General features: G+C 37.4%; 1 protein-coding gene across 5 annotated transcripts in view; it reads right to left on the bottom strand.

Annotated features, from left to right (window-relative positions):
- The window catches only part of TAB3 (TGF-beta activated kinase 1 (MAP3K7) binding protein 3), a 68,553-nt gene that overhangs the window by 12,862 nt on the left and 41,024 nt on the right, over nucleotides 1–14,667 (bottom strand). For 2 of the 5 annotated variants that reach the window (XM_058658453.1, XM_058658454.1), the window contains exons 3-6: nucleotides 9,676–11,134; nucleotides 8,690–8,850; nucleotides 3,760–3,853; nucleotides 754–837 (exon numbers count right to left, since the gene is read on the bottom strand). In XM_058658453.1, coding sequence (XP_058514436.1) covers nucleotides 754–837; nucleotides 3,760–3,853; nucleotides 8,690–8,850; nucleotides 9,676–11,134 — 1,798 coding nt within the window. Of the gene's footprint in view, nucleotides 1–752; nucleotides 838–3,759; nucleotides 3,854–8,689; nucleotides 8,851–9,675; nucleotides 11,135–14,667 lie in introns of those variants that run through there. The other 3 variants (XR_009244512.1, XR_009244513.1, XM_058658455.1) reach the window with 2 other exon arrangements.

The following is a 14,667-nucleotide window of genomic DNA, read 5'->3' as shown; positions in this document are numbered from 1 at the left end:
TTGAGCCTTGCCACCCATGTAGCAAACTGGGATAAAGATCTGTGGCCTAGCCCAGCACTGGCCTTTGTAGTCACCTGGGGGGCAGTGTGTAATCAGCTGATTACAGATTCCTCCCTGTCTCTTGCTCTATCTTTGCAACTCTTTCAAAATAAATCTTTAAAAAAAATTTGGTACACAAAAACAAGAATTGATTTAATACACTTAATGTTATATCATTTCCAATTATCCAAAAATGTTCCATAAACCTTAGTAAGAATTATTTTGTCCTTGATGAGAAGTACCTAGTGCTTATCTGTTATGCTCACCTTTTAAGTACAAAATGATTTTCCCACTGCCTGAAACATAATTTTGTATATACTGCAGATAACTTGTTATTGTAACATTAGACCTTTAAAATTATTTTTAAGGTGTAGCTGAAAGGCAAAATTAAAGACTGTTTAATTAAAATAACTTTAAACAAATATCTAGTAATGAGCAAATTTGTTAACCATATAATATACTTGTTCAATCGAAAAAAAAAAGTGTGTCCAATTTAATTACCTCTGATGATAAATCCAAGAACCTCTGATGATAAATCCAAGGGGTGTTTATCTTAAGTTAAAGTTTGGGAGCATTTCACCACTGGTACAGTAACATCAATAGGATACTTTTATGCTGAATATCTTAGTGTCTCCTGTGGAAACTTCATCAAATACATAGCTGAATTCCCAAGAGGAATTTAGATATTCCTTTGTATGGTGTTTCCCTACTCACCTTTTTTAGATGGCTTGGGTGGTACAATTGGGCCGGGTTCTATGTTGTCATAAAAATTATTCATGGCTTTTGGATCAAAGTTTCCTATAAAGAAATTAAAATCACGAGAGATTTAGGATTCTCAACTTTTTAAAAAAGAAAACATATAAATACAACATGTAAAAAGGGAAATGTTTTTCCAGAGTTTCAAAACTTCTGTTGCTGACATTATATTTCTTGTCACTGTGAGAAAAGACCCATGAGAAACCGTCAGTGCTTGTCTACAGTGCGCTACCTGAGGCAGTGTTCCCCCAAGACTCGTCTCCTCGGAGAGCATGAAGCATGGGACGTTTGAGGAAGTCAATGAGAGAAGAGAAATGAAAGCATGGCTGAACTGTTTCCTTCTCCTACTTGTTTTGATTTTAATGACTGAACCATGAGAAAGAAGACTTACATAGTAAAAGCTCACCTTCATATATATTGAGAAGCTCACTCTTGTCTTTCAAAATTTACCTTAAAATCTTATGCATTAGAAATTCAACTACGGAAGAAACCAAATACAACAATTTATAAATATTGGTCAAGTCACATTCTAAAATGTCTAAGCATCTGGATAAATGTGAAAGTAATATCAGCAGCTCACAGACTGCCATTTTCATGAAAAGGATACTTTTCAATCCAATGCTGAAATTAAATGTTGCCTACAAATGACTGTTAAATATGGTGCCAACTTCAGAATAAAAAGAACCATCCCTGAGATTTCTATTTTCTCACACATTTTTTCACCTCTATTCAAATGTTCATTCTCTCATCTAGTAGCTATAGTTCAGCTATATCACCTGCTGAGACTCCTTCAGGGTCAGTTTTGTCCAGAGCCAGTTTGCAATCCTACCTTTATTTCTGGGATCCCATCACTACACACTCTATTCCAAACAGTTCAAGTAGTTAAGCTTTATAACTGCCTACTTACAGAGGATACTTTATTGTACGGAGAGTTTAAATGTATTAAATCTCTATTTCTAAACCTAATTTTTTTAACCCCTCAAATTTTCCTTGCCAAAATCAGTAATAAACACTGCTTGTCATGCATTGATTTGTATCTAATCTAAATGTCTCTCCCCTCCCCCCAAAGATGCTTAGATTCCTTTTCTAGCTTAGGAATTTGGACCTGAAATTCCTAAGTTTCCTACAGAATGGGAGAGTGGAATTTAAGTAAAAAGTGAATAAGAGCTTATAGTAAAAGTCATTGCTCAGTGTAGACCAAAATTTAGCTCTTCACATAATAAAATCATAATAGTGCTTTCTCTTTCAAGTTTTATTACAAATGTTTTATCTATTTCCATATGCTGTTTTAAGACAATTTTAAAATAACTGCTATGACAGTTCATAAAAGCCACAATGTTATTTCATGTATCAGCTTGATCTCTTTGTGCTTTAAGATGCTGCTTATGTTATTTCTTCTATTACTTAAGTTACAGTTGATCTTCTGATTTCCAGCTCTCATAATAAGGCTTACTATAACTACCACAGTCAAAAGTGAGTTGATGGTTTTCATTTTTTTGCTTAAAAGACCACAAGAGTAAAACTAAAAGATGCAATTTTCTGCAATACAATATGAATAGTTGTATAACCCCATTATGCATAATTCCTTCACTGCTTAGAATTTGTCAGCTAATAAAAATAATTTTAAAGGTACAGATTGCTCAACTTCCACCATCAATTTTGTTTCTACTACATAGATACCTCCATAGTTTTTGAGTTCATTAATCTTGTGTCAAGTTAGCAATGGGATATTTTATTTTCATTCTTGTAAAATACTGTAGAAGCTCTCTTAGCTGCCAACATTACAAAAATAAGTGTGTAGCACTGGCATGGGGAGGCTGAAAACACATGTTTGCTTTAATGTAACAATACAAAAAAGAATATACAAATTTTCAAGTGTTAACGGTCCTTTTCTTTATGTATTTGACTGAAATTCCATATTGTCTTAGATAAAATCAACCCATGAGAAGCTAAAGGACTAAGCTAACTATAGGAAATACACACACAAATGGACAACTTGTTTGCAAACAATAGTTCCACTAAAGTTTTATTTAAAAATAGGCAGCAGGTCAATTTTACTGAACCCAAATCTGTAATTTTCTGTTTTATTTAGAACAGAGCAGAAAAGTATTTAAAAAGGCTTAAAAAGCAATGTGAGTACTGAAACCTTTTTCAGTTATTACTCATATGCAAATTTACAATTCCTATCTTTGTAGTGATTTTCCATTAAGCCTTTAAAAATATGCCTTTGGCTTTTATAGAAAGAGCAACTATCTCCTGCATTCATGTTTGTTTATGAAACACTTAATTGCAGAAATGCAGTAGCTGACATAAACAGGTTTGAGGACATAATCAACTCTTGATACAGACAATTCAACTAATACAAGCAGGCAATGCCAGAATGTAGCCTCCCTGGTAAACGTATTCATCAGCTGTGGCCATCACTCTGTATCTTGAAGACCATCTCTAACTTGGTGAGTTAGACACATGAAAGTCAGCTGAGAGAGCTTCTACTGTAGTCTAGCCAGAAACTAAACTGGTTACAGGAGAATGCTTTCATACAGCAGGTAATTTCAACAAATGGCAATGTAGAATTTATTTACAACTGACAAACTGGATATTCTGATTTAAGATCCCTTTTTATATATGTTGACTATCACAATATGAAGCCACTACATTTTATAATAAAAGCCCATCAACTTGTAAAAGGTTCACAGTAAATAACTAAGAGGGTAAATACAAAGTAACAACATAGAACAGTCTAGATGATTAAGAACTTAATGATGGTGAAATTGCCAAATTAACTATTTATTGATTTCGCCCAAATCTAATCCAAGACTGTGGGATGAGGCAATCTTTTAACTAGGGCTGGCATTTTATAATGGGAAAAACTATCTCAAATCTATAAAACCAAAATTATTGCTATTGAAGCAGCTTACAATACCATACTATTACTTATGGTTTACCAAATAATCAAATCTATACCTCTAGATTGAAGGAGGTCAACTTCTTTCAGTGTACAGTCAACATTTATCTGGAGTTGTCTGTTCATGCTTCTCAATCTTGTCATTTCCTCAGGCTAGTAAGAAAGGACCCAAAATAGCAATGGTGGGAAAGTCATTATCAAGCCCAACATTTAAGAACTGTTGCTCATGTTACTTGTTCTGATTGGGTAGTACCAAGAATACAGCCTTAGTCCATAAGAGGGCACATTTATGAAGTCCTATGAGTGTTTTTAAAGGAATAGTCAGGTAAAATGGGGACATCAAAATGGCCATCTATAAGCAATCTGTAGGAAAAGTAGCAGGCTATAATACTGGAATTGTACTAATACATAAGATACTGCTAATCACAAAGCACGGAAAAGATTTTATTTCCATGGTAAGGTAATCCAATAATGAACCTTTCAAATAAGCAATGTCCAAGTTCCTGTCTAGTTTGGAAAAAGTTATAATAGAACTAATTTTAATTAGTGCTTACTTACAATCAGGCACTATGTTTTTCAGAATGCTGTCATTCCTTCCCCTAAGAAACTTTTTAAGGCAGGTGCTAGTCCCATGCTGAATTTATAGATAAGGACATTGGAGCACAGAGAAACTAAATACTTTTGTCAAAGTTACAAAAGAAACCATTAGTGTAGTACATGAAAACTTCAGGAATCAATGGACTCTTATTTCTCCAACTTTTTCTTTTGCCTTGTCTTTCTGGCTCAGTCCAATTGCTGGGTTGTTCAGGGGCACATAGGAGGCACTGAAATGGGAAGAGTCTTAATCTTCCCTTAAAAACTTTTTTGAAGCTTTTACCATCCACAATATCTTTATATTTATGTACAGTAAAAAAAAAATGGGTTCAGAATCCATAGGCATGGGTATTGAAGCTTTCAGTACAGTCCAGGCATTAACTCAATGACTAGGGACTACCAGTACTTCAAGCTAAAAAGCATCAATTGCTAGAGGAAAAGCAAACTTTCATTAAAAACAAGTATTTTGATAAAGGCTGAATGAACTAATATTCAACAAGGAAGAAAATGAGATCGAGTATCTTGATTCACAACAATGCAAGATCTTCTGTTGTTAGAAGGTATTACCAGAATTGCTGAGGATGCCTGTTAAGTTAGCGGGTATCAATGCTTAAAATAAGTTATATAAAGGCAGAATATAATAGCTATAATCCCTTAGCATGCTAAAGAATAGTCATTCGGTAATACTCATTAGGGATTGCTCTTTTTGGGAGGTGTTCCTGTGGGTAAACTGCAGGACATTAATGTGTACAATGCCTACCAAGCAATGCTGAAATAGTTTAAAGCACATACTCACTAAACTAAGGGTTTATCTGTAAGGTTCCTGCGTCCTTGTTCATGGTCTGTGATTAAACTGAGGGGAAAAAGGCTCTTTCTGAAAAGTGACTGTCAGTTGGCAAAAGCATAACCGTGCTACAAAGGAGATGCTGTAGGAATGGCTATATATTATTTAGAATGGTTTCTAACATAACAGGATATTTGTGTCTAAAATATTGAAATGAAAAATGCTTTTCACAAAAGGTGGCAGATAATCCTTAAGCCAACTCTTGCCACTTGAATTGTTCCACCACAATGACCAATGTTGACGATCACACAGAAGGTTCTTGGACTTGTCCCCATTACGCAAGAATGCAAAGCTGCGTATAGTCCAGAAATCCAAACTGCTGGAACAAGATGAATGGGGACGGGAAACTTGGAGAAGGGACAACTGGGAGCTCTCTGCTTATGAAAATCGTATTTATCTTTCAAGGGAAAATTTAAATTCACTCTTCCTGTATGAAACCAATGTATCTTTAAACAAACATTTCTCTGAACTTAAAGTACTTAATGTAGTCACCATTTCGTCGGCCAACATGTCTGGTGTATTGTGTTAAATTATTTTCTCCTTCACAAGTGCAAATATACATAGATAGGTATCTTATTAAATAGAAATGGCACCACAATGTACCTTGCACTTCTGCTCCCTTTAGAAAGACTATTTCACCATAACCTGAAGCTTCTGCACCTGCACAGCTGCCTGGTCTCAGGTGTGTATTCCAGTCCCATTAAGGATAAGTACCTTTCTAACCAAACTCTTATTTCATTTCTTTGAAAACATGAAGGTACCAGTATGTGCCTCACAAAAATGTCATTTCTCTTTCAGATACTCCTACACACAAGTGGGACAACAATGAGGATAGCCATTTAGTGAACACCTACTTCATGCCAGGCAGTTACAGAAATTGTTATCTTGACAACCAGATTATAGTGTGTTCATTATAATTCCTCTTCATAGATGTGGAAAATCAAATGCAGAAGTTAGAAGGTGAGTGCCAATACTCTTCTGACTCCAAGCCTATGTGTGTGCTCTTTCAATTATGATATCGTTCCTCAAATGACCCTCGATGAATAAAAGGGAAATTCTAATGATTTATTGCTTGATTAATCTACATAAGTATATGTCTACATAAGTATATGCATACTCCAAAGTCAAAAGCAAATTTTTGAAAGATGCTTAAGATTTGTGTGTGTGTGTAAATCTTAAGCAGATTTCCCAGCATTTTCAACAAACATTTGCTCTTTAGCAACACTATTTGCTGGGTATTCTGTCAATTGTTAAACATACATAATCCTAACAAAAATCCCCTAGGATGGATATTCTCCCATACACATCACAGAGATAGTAAACCAAGTAGAGAAGATTACTTATCCACAGAAAGACTGAGTGACACAAGTAGCAGAAGTAGGATACTAGCTGGACCTGTCTTGGAGAGCCTAACTCACTGTCTTAACCACAATGTACATGTGTCCCTTAGCCCATGCACTAACAATTTTCCATTTTTCTCCAGGCTTGACAGCACAAATGCATGAAACTCAAATCTCCTTTCTCAAATATTACCATCCACATGAAATACGAATTTCTGAAGCTGGATAATGACTACATGGGCTGCTTTAATAGAGTTAAAGTCATAGCCCAGGGGAGCAGATTCAGCCATTCTTTTTCTGTTCTAAGCTCTGATTTAAAAAAATCTGGACTTTTTCCTGAAGCACTGATCCATGCTACATTAGACAGTTCACTTGCCATCTTAAACAATTCCATCAAACAGGGTTTGATGTAGCAGGGGTTATCAGATGGCAAGTAGCTGTTAAACAAAGCTTGCCTGGTTATTTTACATGAAATTACTTTTATGCTCTATAGGTGTCTAAAGGATGGACTCAAGGTTACCAGCCCCTATCTGTGGATGCCCACAGGGATTACAGCCTTGAGTATCTTGATTCATTTAAGATTCCAAAGGGAGACAATGTGGCAGAAATTTGATCACATATATATGGTCATCTGTAAGTTAAACACAGCTATGTAATTTTCATACTTTCTCACTTCCAAAACTTGCTAAAACAAGAAAGGAATAGTCAATATTAGAAAAAATGTATTAAACTATTGAATATTCTTGGTTTTCAAAAACTTCCACTGGCTCCCTGTGAAGAACAGAATAAAGTTCAAATACCTGACTTAGCCATTCAAGGTCCAAACCCCACTCTAGCTATGTACATCATCCTCTGTAAGCTCCCCAGAATCCCAGTTAAGCTAGGGAATTATACTTACTGCCTCCGGACACTCGGTCTCTGTCCTGACCTTAAGCCTCTGGTACCCCATGTTCTCTTCCTTTCTCAAATGCCTTCCCTTTTCTTCACTAACAGTACTGTGTCTCATTCAAGGCAGTGTTTCCTCACCCCTTTTGCTCCACTGTAAGAGCCTTTGCAAATCACATGAGAGTTACAGAGCTACTTCCCGAGCAGTCACACATACTCCAATGGTGCACAGAATGGCAGGGAATGCATGCTTGTCTCTTGTAAAGCCAGAACGGCAGGCACAAACTTCTCCAGGAGGCAGGAGCTGCAGACCTGCTGTCTGCGGAGTCTGACGTAACAGGTACTTTGAAATGTTCGTGGGAAAATGGGACTAAATGGTAAGTTCATTTTGGTGTAAAACAATTTTGAGAACCATGTGTAATTCTTTTCCTAGATGAACTCTAGGAAGAATTCTGTAGGTCCCTTGCATATTCTCACTTCTCCACAGGGCATTCTAGTAGGAGGATGGTGTGAGAAAGGAGAGGAGTATATTCAGAAATCAGTTGTCTCATTACCCATGAGCATTTTCAGTCTATTACAGTATAATTATCTGCTGGTGTCTCTAGGTTCCCCACTGGCAGGTTGTGCTAAACACAACATAATACCACATTACTGAACAATATGACTGTGGAAAGGTGAAATCACAGGTTGAAGCATAGAACAGTTGTGATATCACAAGATTTCAGGAGACATGCTTAAAAATTGAATTGCTTGAGATTGTAATAACTCATATTTCATGAAGCAACATGTTAAATCTATCATAGCAATTCCTTTTAGGACTGCTATCAGCCATTTCTAAGTTTCTAGAGTTACTGACACTTAATGAAAATACTCTGCCTTAAAATGTTCTACAGTCACTTTCCTAAAAGTCATTCTGATGTCATTCTAACTCATTTGTTATTAATATACTTAGAAAAATAATGTTAAAAGTTCAAGAAAAAGATGTATCGCTTGCTTAGAAGGATAAATGAGTACCCTGAGAAAAAAATTACAAAATGGTCAGGATTTCATTTCTAGTATTTTCGCAGAAAGCAGTTCATAGTAAATAGTGTGGGATGCCAGAACTAATTACAACTGTATTTTAAAATGTTGGTGTACCTATTAATTTGCACAAGTGAGAAAAATAAAGCAAATCATTTTGATAAGCAGTACTGAAAGGCAAAAGTTGTGCATCTGCAATGTTTAAAAAGCAAATAAAAGGAACGGAACCTGAAAGGGAAAAAAAGCGCGCGTGACAGCCAGCCCATGTCCCCACCCGCCTGGCAGCACAGCCCTCCGGTTACTTACGGTCGGGATCGCAGTGGTGCAGCTGACTCTTCTGAGCCGTCTCTGCATCAGGTCATGCTCCATAGCGTTAACTTCAGCCTTCAAGCGCTCTAGCTCCTCTTTCTCAAGTTTCAACTGCTTTGCTAACCTCTCCATCCTTGCTCGCTGATGTAACAGCAAGGCTATAGCATTACAGATAAAGTCAATGCAAAGAGTAACATTGAACAAATGACTGGAACATTTTCTATATGCATTGTTACTTATAAAAGACTCAACCAGTGAGGGGCATTGGCATTTATTCACAGGTCTAACAATACTGCTCTGCCTCCACAGCTACGTTAGTTTTTTTTAATTGCTACCCATATCATATCATCTGCACATCCCTCTTGCTTTGTCATACTTAATTTCCCTAAGGATCTAACTATACTTGCAGATTCTAACAAGTTCAATGCCAGGCATACTGAATGAAAATTACAATTATTTCCCTTCTTACATATTAAAAGAACATTAAATTCACAGGTACCTGGAAACAGAAGAGACTTAAAAACTAATCTTTATGTTTAGTTAGGTCTACTGTTGGCTAATGCATTAGTGTTATTACTCATTCAAATTCTTACATATTACTTCTAGACATCATTATGCCCTTCAGGCTATTATCTGTAGAAAAGATTTCCACTATTTCATTTGATGAAGTTTAGTCCACTCTATGAATCTTTTTCCTATTCTAGTTTGTATTTTTAACAATACACGTTTCTTCTATATCCTCCTCCCAATGTACATTCTACCTGAAACACCTACTAGGTAGCCATGATTATGCCTGCACTTCAGATTTTAAAGCCAAGTCCACAGATGAATCTGAAGTGCTGATCGTTTTCTTAGCAGCAATGCTACTGCCCAGTGTCAAATGTTAAACATTTACTCGAAACAGCAAATATAAAATACGTTACACCGAATAGGAGACTGCCATGTCACCACAAAGATTACATTTAAAAGAGCTACGAATTTACCTTGTGTATACGCATAGTCATCTGATCCAGAACTAGTACTCCTCTGATATTTATGGCTTCCCTTTTCTCCCCCAGAGCCTGGTATCACTGAAATCGGCTGAATAGGTTCTGGTGCTGCAGAGCGCTCTTCTTGGTCCACTAAATTTAAGAGATTTTCAGTTGCTGCTCGGCCTACAGTAATTTTAAACACTGTAGTTGGGTTTGGTATCACCCGAGGAGACGGCGATGGAGCGCATGAAGGTCCAGTTGGTTGTGTGTATGTAATATACACAGGATTAACACTAAATGGAGGTTTTGGTTGACTAGATATTCCTCTTGAAGGAGAACTTGAAGGTGGCGTGGTGGCTGTGTACAGTGAATGCTGATTCCGAGGAGACGGTTGATTACTGCTGGGTGAAGGACTCCTAGTGATCGCTGTTCCAGGTCTTTGAGAAGGTTCAACTGTAATCTCTATCTTCTTCATGGAACCTTTGGGTAAGCTAGATGCTGTGTATGGGAGATAGGCTACTGAATGGCTTCCCTGTTTCTGATAGCTAGGAGGTCCTTGTTGATATGGATGGGGTGGAGTAGTTGAAGGACTGGGTGGCATAAAGACGTGGGAACTTGGGTGGCCCAACTGGGAAGGCTGTACTTGATGCTGTGGTGAGCTGAAAGGTGAGGGACACTGAGAAGGAGGTGGAGAATGGTAAGCAGACTGAGGGATCTGCTGCTGTTTGGGAGAATACTGAGAAGGTTGATAGTTTTGTTGGTGTGGATAAACAGGTAAAGGGCGTTGGCTATAGTGAGGCACTGGGCCCTGTGGTGAGGACTGCCATGGCGCATTCTGAGGAGTCTGTCTTCCTGATGAACTCTGAGATGTCTGTCTAATATAAATAGAACCAGGAGACCCATAGAGATTGCTTGGAATTTGTGGAAGAATCTGTAAAGCTCTGGGTACAGTCTGTCCTGAAGGGAGATTCTGGGATACTGTAACAGTAATTGGATTTGGACTATACCGAGGTATGTGCATGTACGAAGGAGGTGGTGGTGGCGGTGAAGGCCCTTGCATAGCAGATGGATTCATTCCTGTTTGCATGGAAGATGGCTGTTGAGGTGGCTGTGAAGGAGGAGTAGCTGCACTTCTGTTCTGTTCATTCATAAAAAACGGATTGTAGTTGGGATTAGCAGCCACAACAGCTGGAGCTGAGTGTGGTTCCTGAACTAAACATATCAGCTGTTTCCCTGCTGTATGCTGTGGATCAATATGTCCATCACTTGAACTATGTACCAGTGTTCGACCGCCATTAAGCTGAGCTCCATCTCCTGGGTGGTAGCTACCAGGAGAATGGATACCCAGGTTAATATGCAAAAGGCGATTTCTATTCATTCTATTGTCATCTGGACTGTGGTATTCCATATACAAGTATTTGCTACTCTCCTGGGAAAGGGCTCGGCAACAGGCTTCAAGATTGTTGTTGTTCTAGAGGAGAAAAATGGTAAAAAGCAACACTGATAAGATTAACAAATCCTAATACTGGAAATCAAATTTGTCTAGAGTTATGCAAGTGTATTTTCACAGAATAAGTACACAATGGTATTTTAACCACAAAAGGCTCCGTGCTTATCTATCCTGAAAAGATTCCAAACGATGCAGATCATTTTGTCAAACTGAGTTCACGCTATTAATACTACCACTACTGCTACTGCTACTGCTACAGAAATGGAAAGTACCTACTAATGGACACTGTGAGTCAACTCAAGTTTTCTGACTCCAATTCCAGGACTCACTTTACACTTGTTGCATCTCAACAAATTAAAATACTGGGCTAATCTTGGCTTCACAATTGCTGCAATACATAAGTAATACCCATCATTAATATTTAAACTGAAACATGAAAATAACTATGCCTTAGTTTTCAAAAGGAGACAAAATTACAATTTCTGATTTTAAAATAATAAAAATTCTGTAACAGGAATCACTTTTTCTGTAATTTAGTCCTATACAACTTAAACCATCTATAGGATTTTAGCATTATGAAAAACTTAAGCAAAACAAATCAATAAAATAATTCCCTATTTGGAATTACTGCTCCATGGTTTTGCCAGAGTTACGGAAAGTTAACATAAAACTGGTCTCAACTGCCTTAATTGATCCACAGTCCCAGTTTTTATCCACTGAGAGGTGACTAGGTACATTTTCAAAATTACAAATTCCATTTTTGGAGTTAAACACTTTCAAAAATAATAAACTGACCTGTGAGAAGTTCCAGTCAACAGTAACCAAACTAATAAAAGGTTTATTTTTTAATTTTTAAGCTATTATAAAGCTGTATTCGTTGACATCGAGTTCTAAACTATTTTATTAGTACAAAAACACATTTGCTGATATTGGGAACAATAAAATGTTTCAATTATGAGTTTTGCTGTAGCTAATAAACATACTCATACGTATTACTATTTATTTATTTTGGGAAAAAGTACATTTAGTATATTTTCTATAGAAATGAATCATTGAACTTTTGCTAATAACCAGATAAGGCTACACTAACTGCTATAATGTTAGAGTTGAAAGAATTCTGCAGTTTATCTATTCCAGCTCAACTCACATTTCGAGCTGGGGGGAGAGATGCCTTGCCATCAGGCACGCACCTGGTTCATTAGAGAGAAAATTTGATCCGTGCTCTCCCGAGTCCAAGTGCTCTTTCCACATAGTAGTGTCAAGGGAGAGGACATTTAGCCAAAAGGATATTACTATACTGGAAGTGGAAAAAAATCCACCCGAGCAAACATTTGTATTCTCAAAAAACTGAAGAACTGTCTTTCTCAAATTTCCATGCATAATTTTATTCTCTTCCTTAAGTAAAAGCTTTTGATAATAAAACACTTTTAAGATTATTTTCAACGTATAGAAAGACGTATTAGTTCAGATTTAAGAAGAAAACTGTTGGAACTCAAAGATCTGACTTTTTCTTAGTCTGAAAATAATGCTAAACAAGGGAAATAAGCTAAATATGAAAATAAGATATTTTCCTTCAAGTAGTTTACAAACCTATGGATTAGGGAGAAAATAGTTCTATTTGACATTTTCATAAATAATCCTAAATTTCAGGCATGTTATTGACAAGTTGGGTAAATTTTCTAATGCAGAAAAACTTCAAACCACAAATACAAGATGTTTATATTTATGGCACTATTGTAAAAAACAAAAATCAGCAGAATAGAATGTCCTATTGACTTAAAAGTTTTCTAAAAAATTAAAATTTGCCACACAGTCAATCTAAAGCACCAAAAAAGTAAAAATTGTTTAGTTGGAGAAAGAGCTCATAATGTTAAGCATACACAGACACTGTTGAAACAGGGCAAAAAAAAGGGATCCCACTTCTACAGAGTGATCCTATGGAAGGATGCTGCTGCAGAGAGGCTTGAAGGCTTGTTGCTAAATGCAGACTACTCATGTCACATACTCTAAGGTGAGCCAAGAAGCGTTCAAGAGCCAGCAAGTAAATTCCCATACTACTGTTGTCTAATAACCCCAAAAGAACGAGTGAGACATATACAGAAAGTGTCAATAAATGTTCACTGAACTGAAGTTGCATTCCTTCATTTAAGAGGTCATAAAAATACTGCTATTAAAAAGGCTAAATAAAAAAAAACAAGGTCAGAACGATGTGGTAGTGCAGCAACATGGGGTAAGCAGGGAGCTAGTTAGCGAAAAACTGAGCTAAGAGGCTTGCCAGCTGCCTTCTTGTAATGGCCTTGAACTGTTAAAGACTGCCGCCCCTTTCAGCAAACCCTCTTTCCCATGATGCACCAGAGCCACTTCCATTGACACATTAGACACTACCAACAACCATACAGATGTTGGGCTCTATCTGGAGATGCCATGAAACAGTCTCAGAGATCACCATGGCCACTAAACCTAACCAAACTCTGTATATCCAAGTAGGGGACCAGCCTCCAGCTGTCAAAAGGGTAACCAGACTTGGGGGTGGCAATTCTTCATGTTGCCTGCATTGGCCTCTGAATGTATACTATTTCTTTTTAAATATTAAATTCTCCCATTCTTTCACTTCATTTGCCTCTGCTGTGTATTCACCTTTCATTCTGAGACAAGAACATGGAATAAATCCAGCTGTGGACACCCACTCTGTACCCTACAATGCCAAGATGGGAGAGGAAAGTGACTGTTAGCAAATGGTTTAAACTAGAAATCTCACTTGTTCTTGCTCTACCAGAAAGAGTTAAACACCCAAGCTTTGTAATTTGCTGGAAAAAAGCGCTAACACCAAAGTCATAAACAGAAAGGGCCTAGCAAAGGGCTCACAAAGGAAGCACCTTTGCTAGCACCATTGCTCTGCATCTCCATTAGGTTCCAGGGGAACCACTGACACTGAGACAGGTGCAACCGGGATGTGAATGCTGGGAGGATCCTCAGTGAGCGGGATAGAAGCACTATGGCCAAAACACTCCAACAGGGAAGTGCCATAAGCCAAACCATACTGAGATCCAGTGAAAGGAAGAGAAAGCCTCTGCCCCTTGGCATGCATTGTAGAGGGTAGGCCTACTTCTCTGCTGCTGTTTGGCAGGGGAAGACGCAGTCTATCCCACAAAGAACAATACCAGGAGAGCATGACTGAACTAAACAAAGTGGGCTTACCAACTAGAAAAACGGCAAGAAAGGAAGTGGGTTATCAATAAACATTTAAAATGGGCTCAAAAGTGAATAGTCTAAGCAATCAAAATGATGTGTTTGAGATTTAAAATCCAACTAAGGATTTGAGGACAAACAACACTTTACCTCAAAAATTTCAAGTGCAATGTCACTGCTTTCCTAGCAGCTTTTGCTCTTTTCTCAAAATCAGTGGCTGTCAGTGCAGGGAGATTTTTCTTCTTAGGATACATCTGGCCAATGCCAGGAAAGTTTCAGCTGTCACAATGTTGAGGATGCCAAGCATCCTACAATGTACAACACATATCCTCACAATACTCCAAACATAAACAACAGCACATATC

Source organism: Ochotona princeps, chromosome X (assembly GCF_030435755.1).
Source record: "Ochotona princeps isolate mOchPri1 chromosome X, mOchPri1.hap1, whole genome shotgun sequence".
NCBI classification, from domain to species: domain Eukaryota; kingdom Metazoa; phylum Chordata; class Mammalia; order Lagomorpha; family Ochotonidae; genus Ochotona; species Ochotona princeps.
Note: the sequence above shows the minus strand (reverse complement) of the source record. Positions and strands in the feature narration are given on the sequence as shown.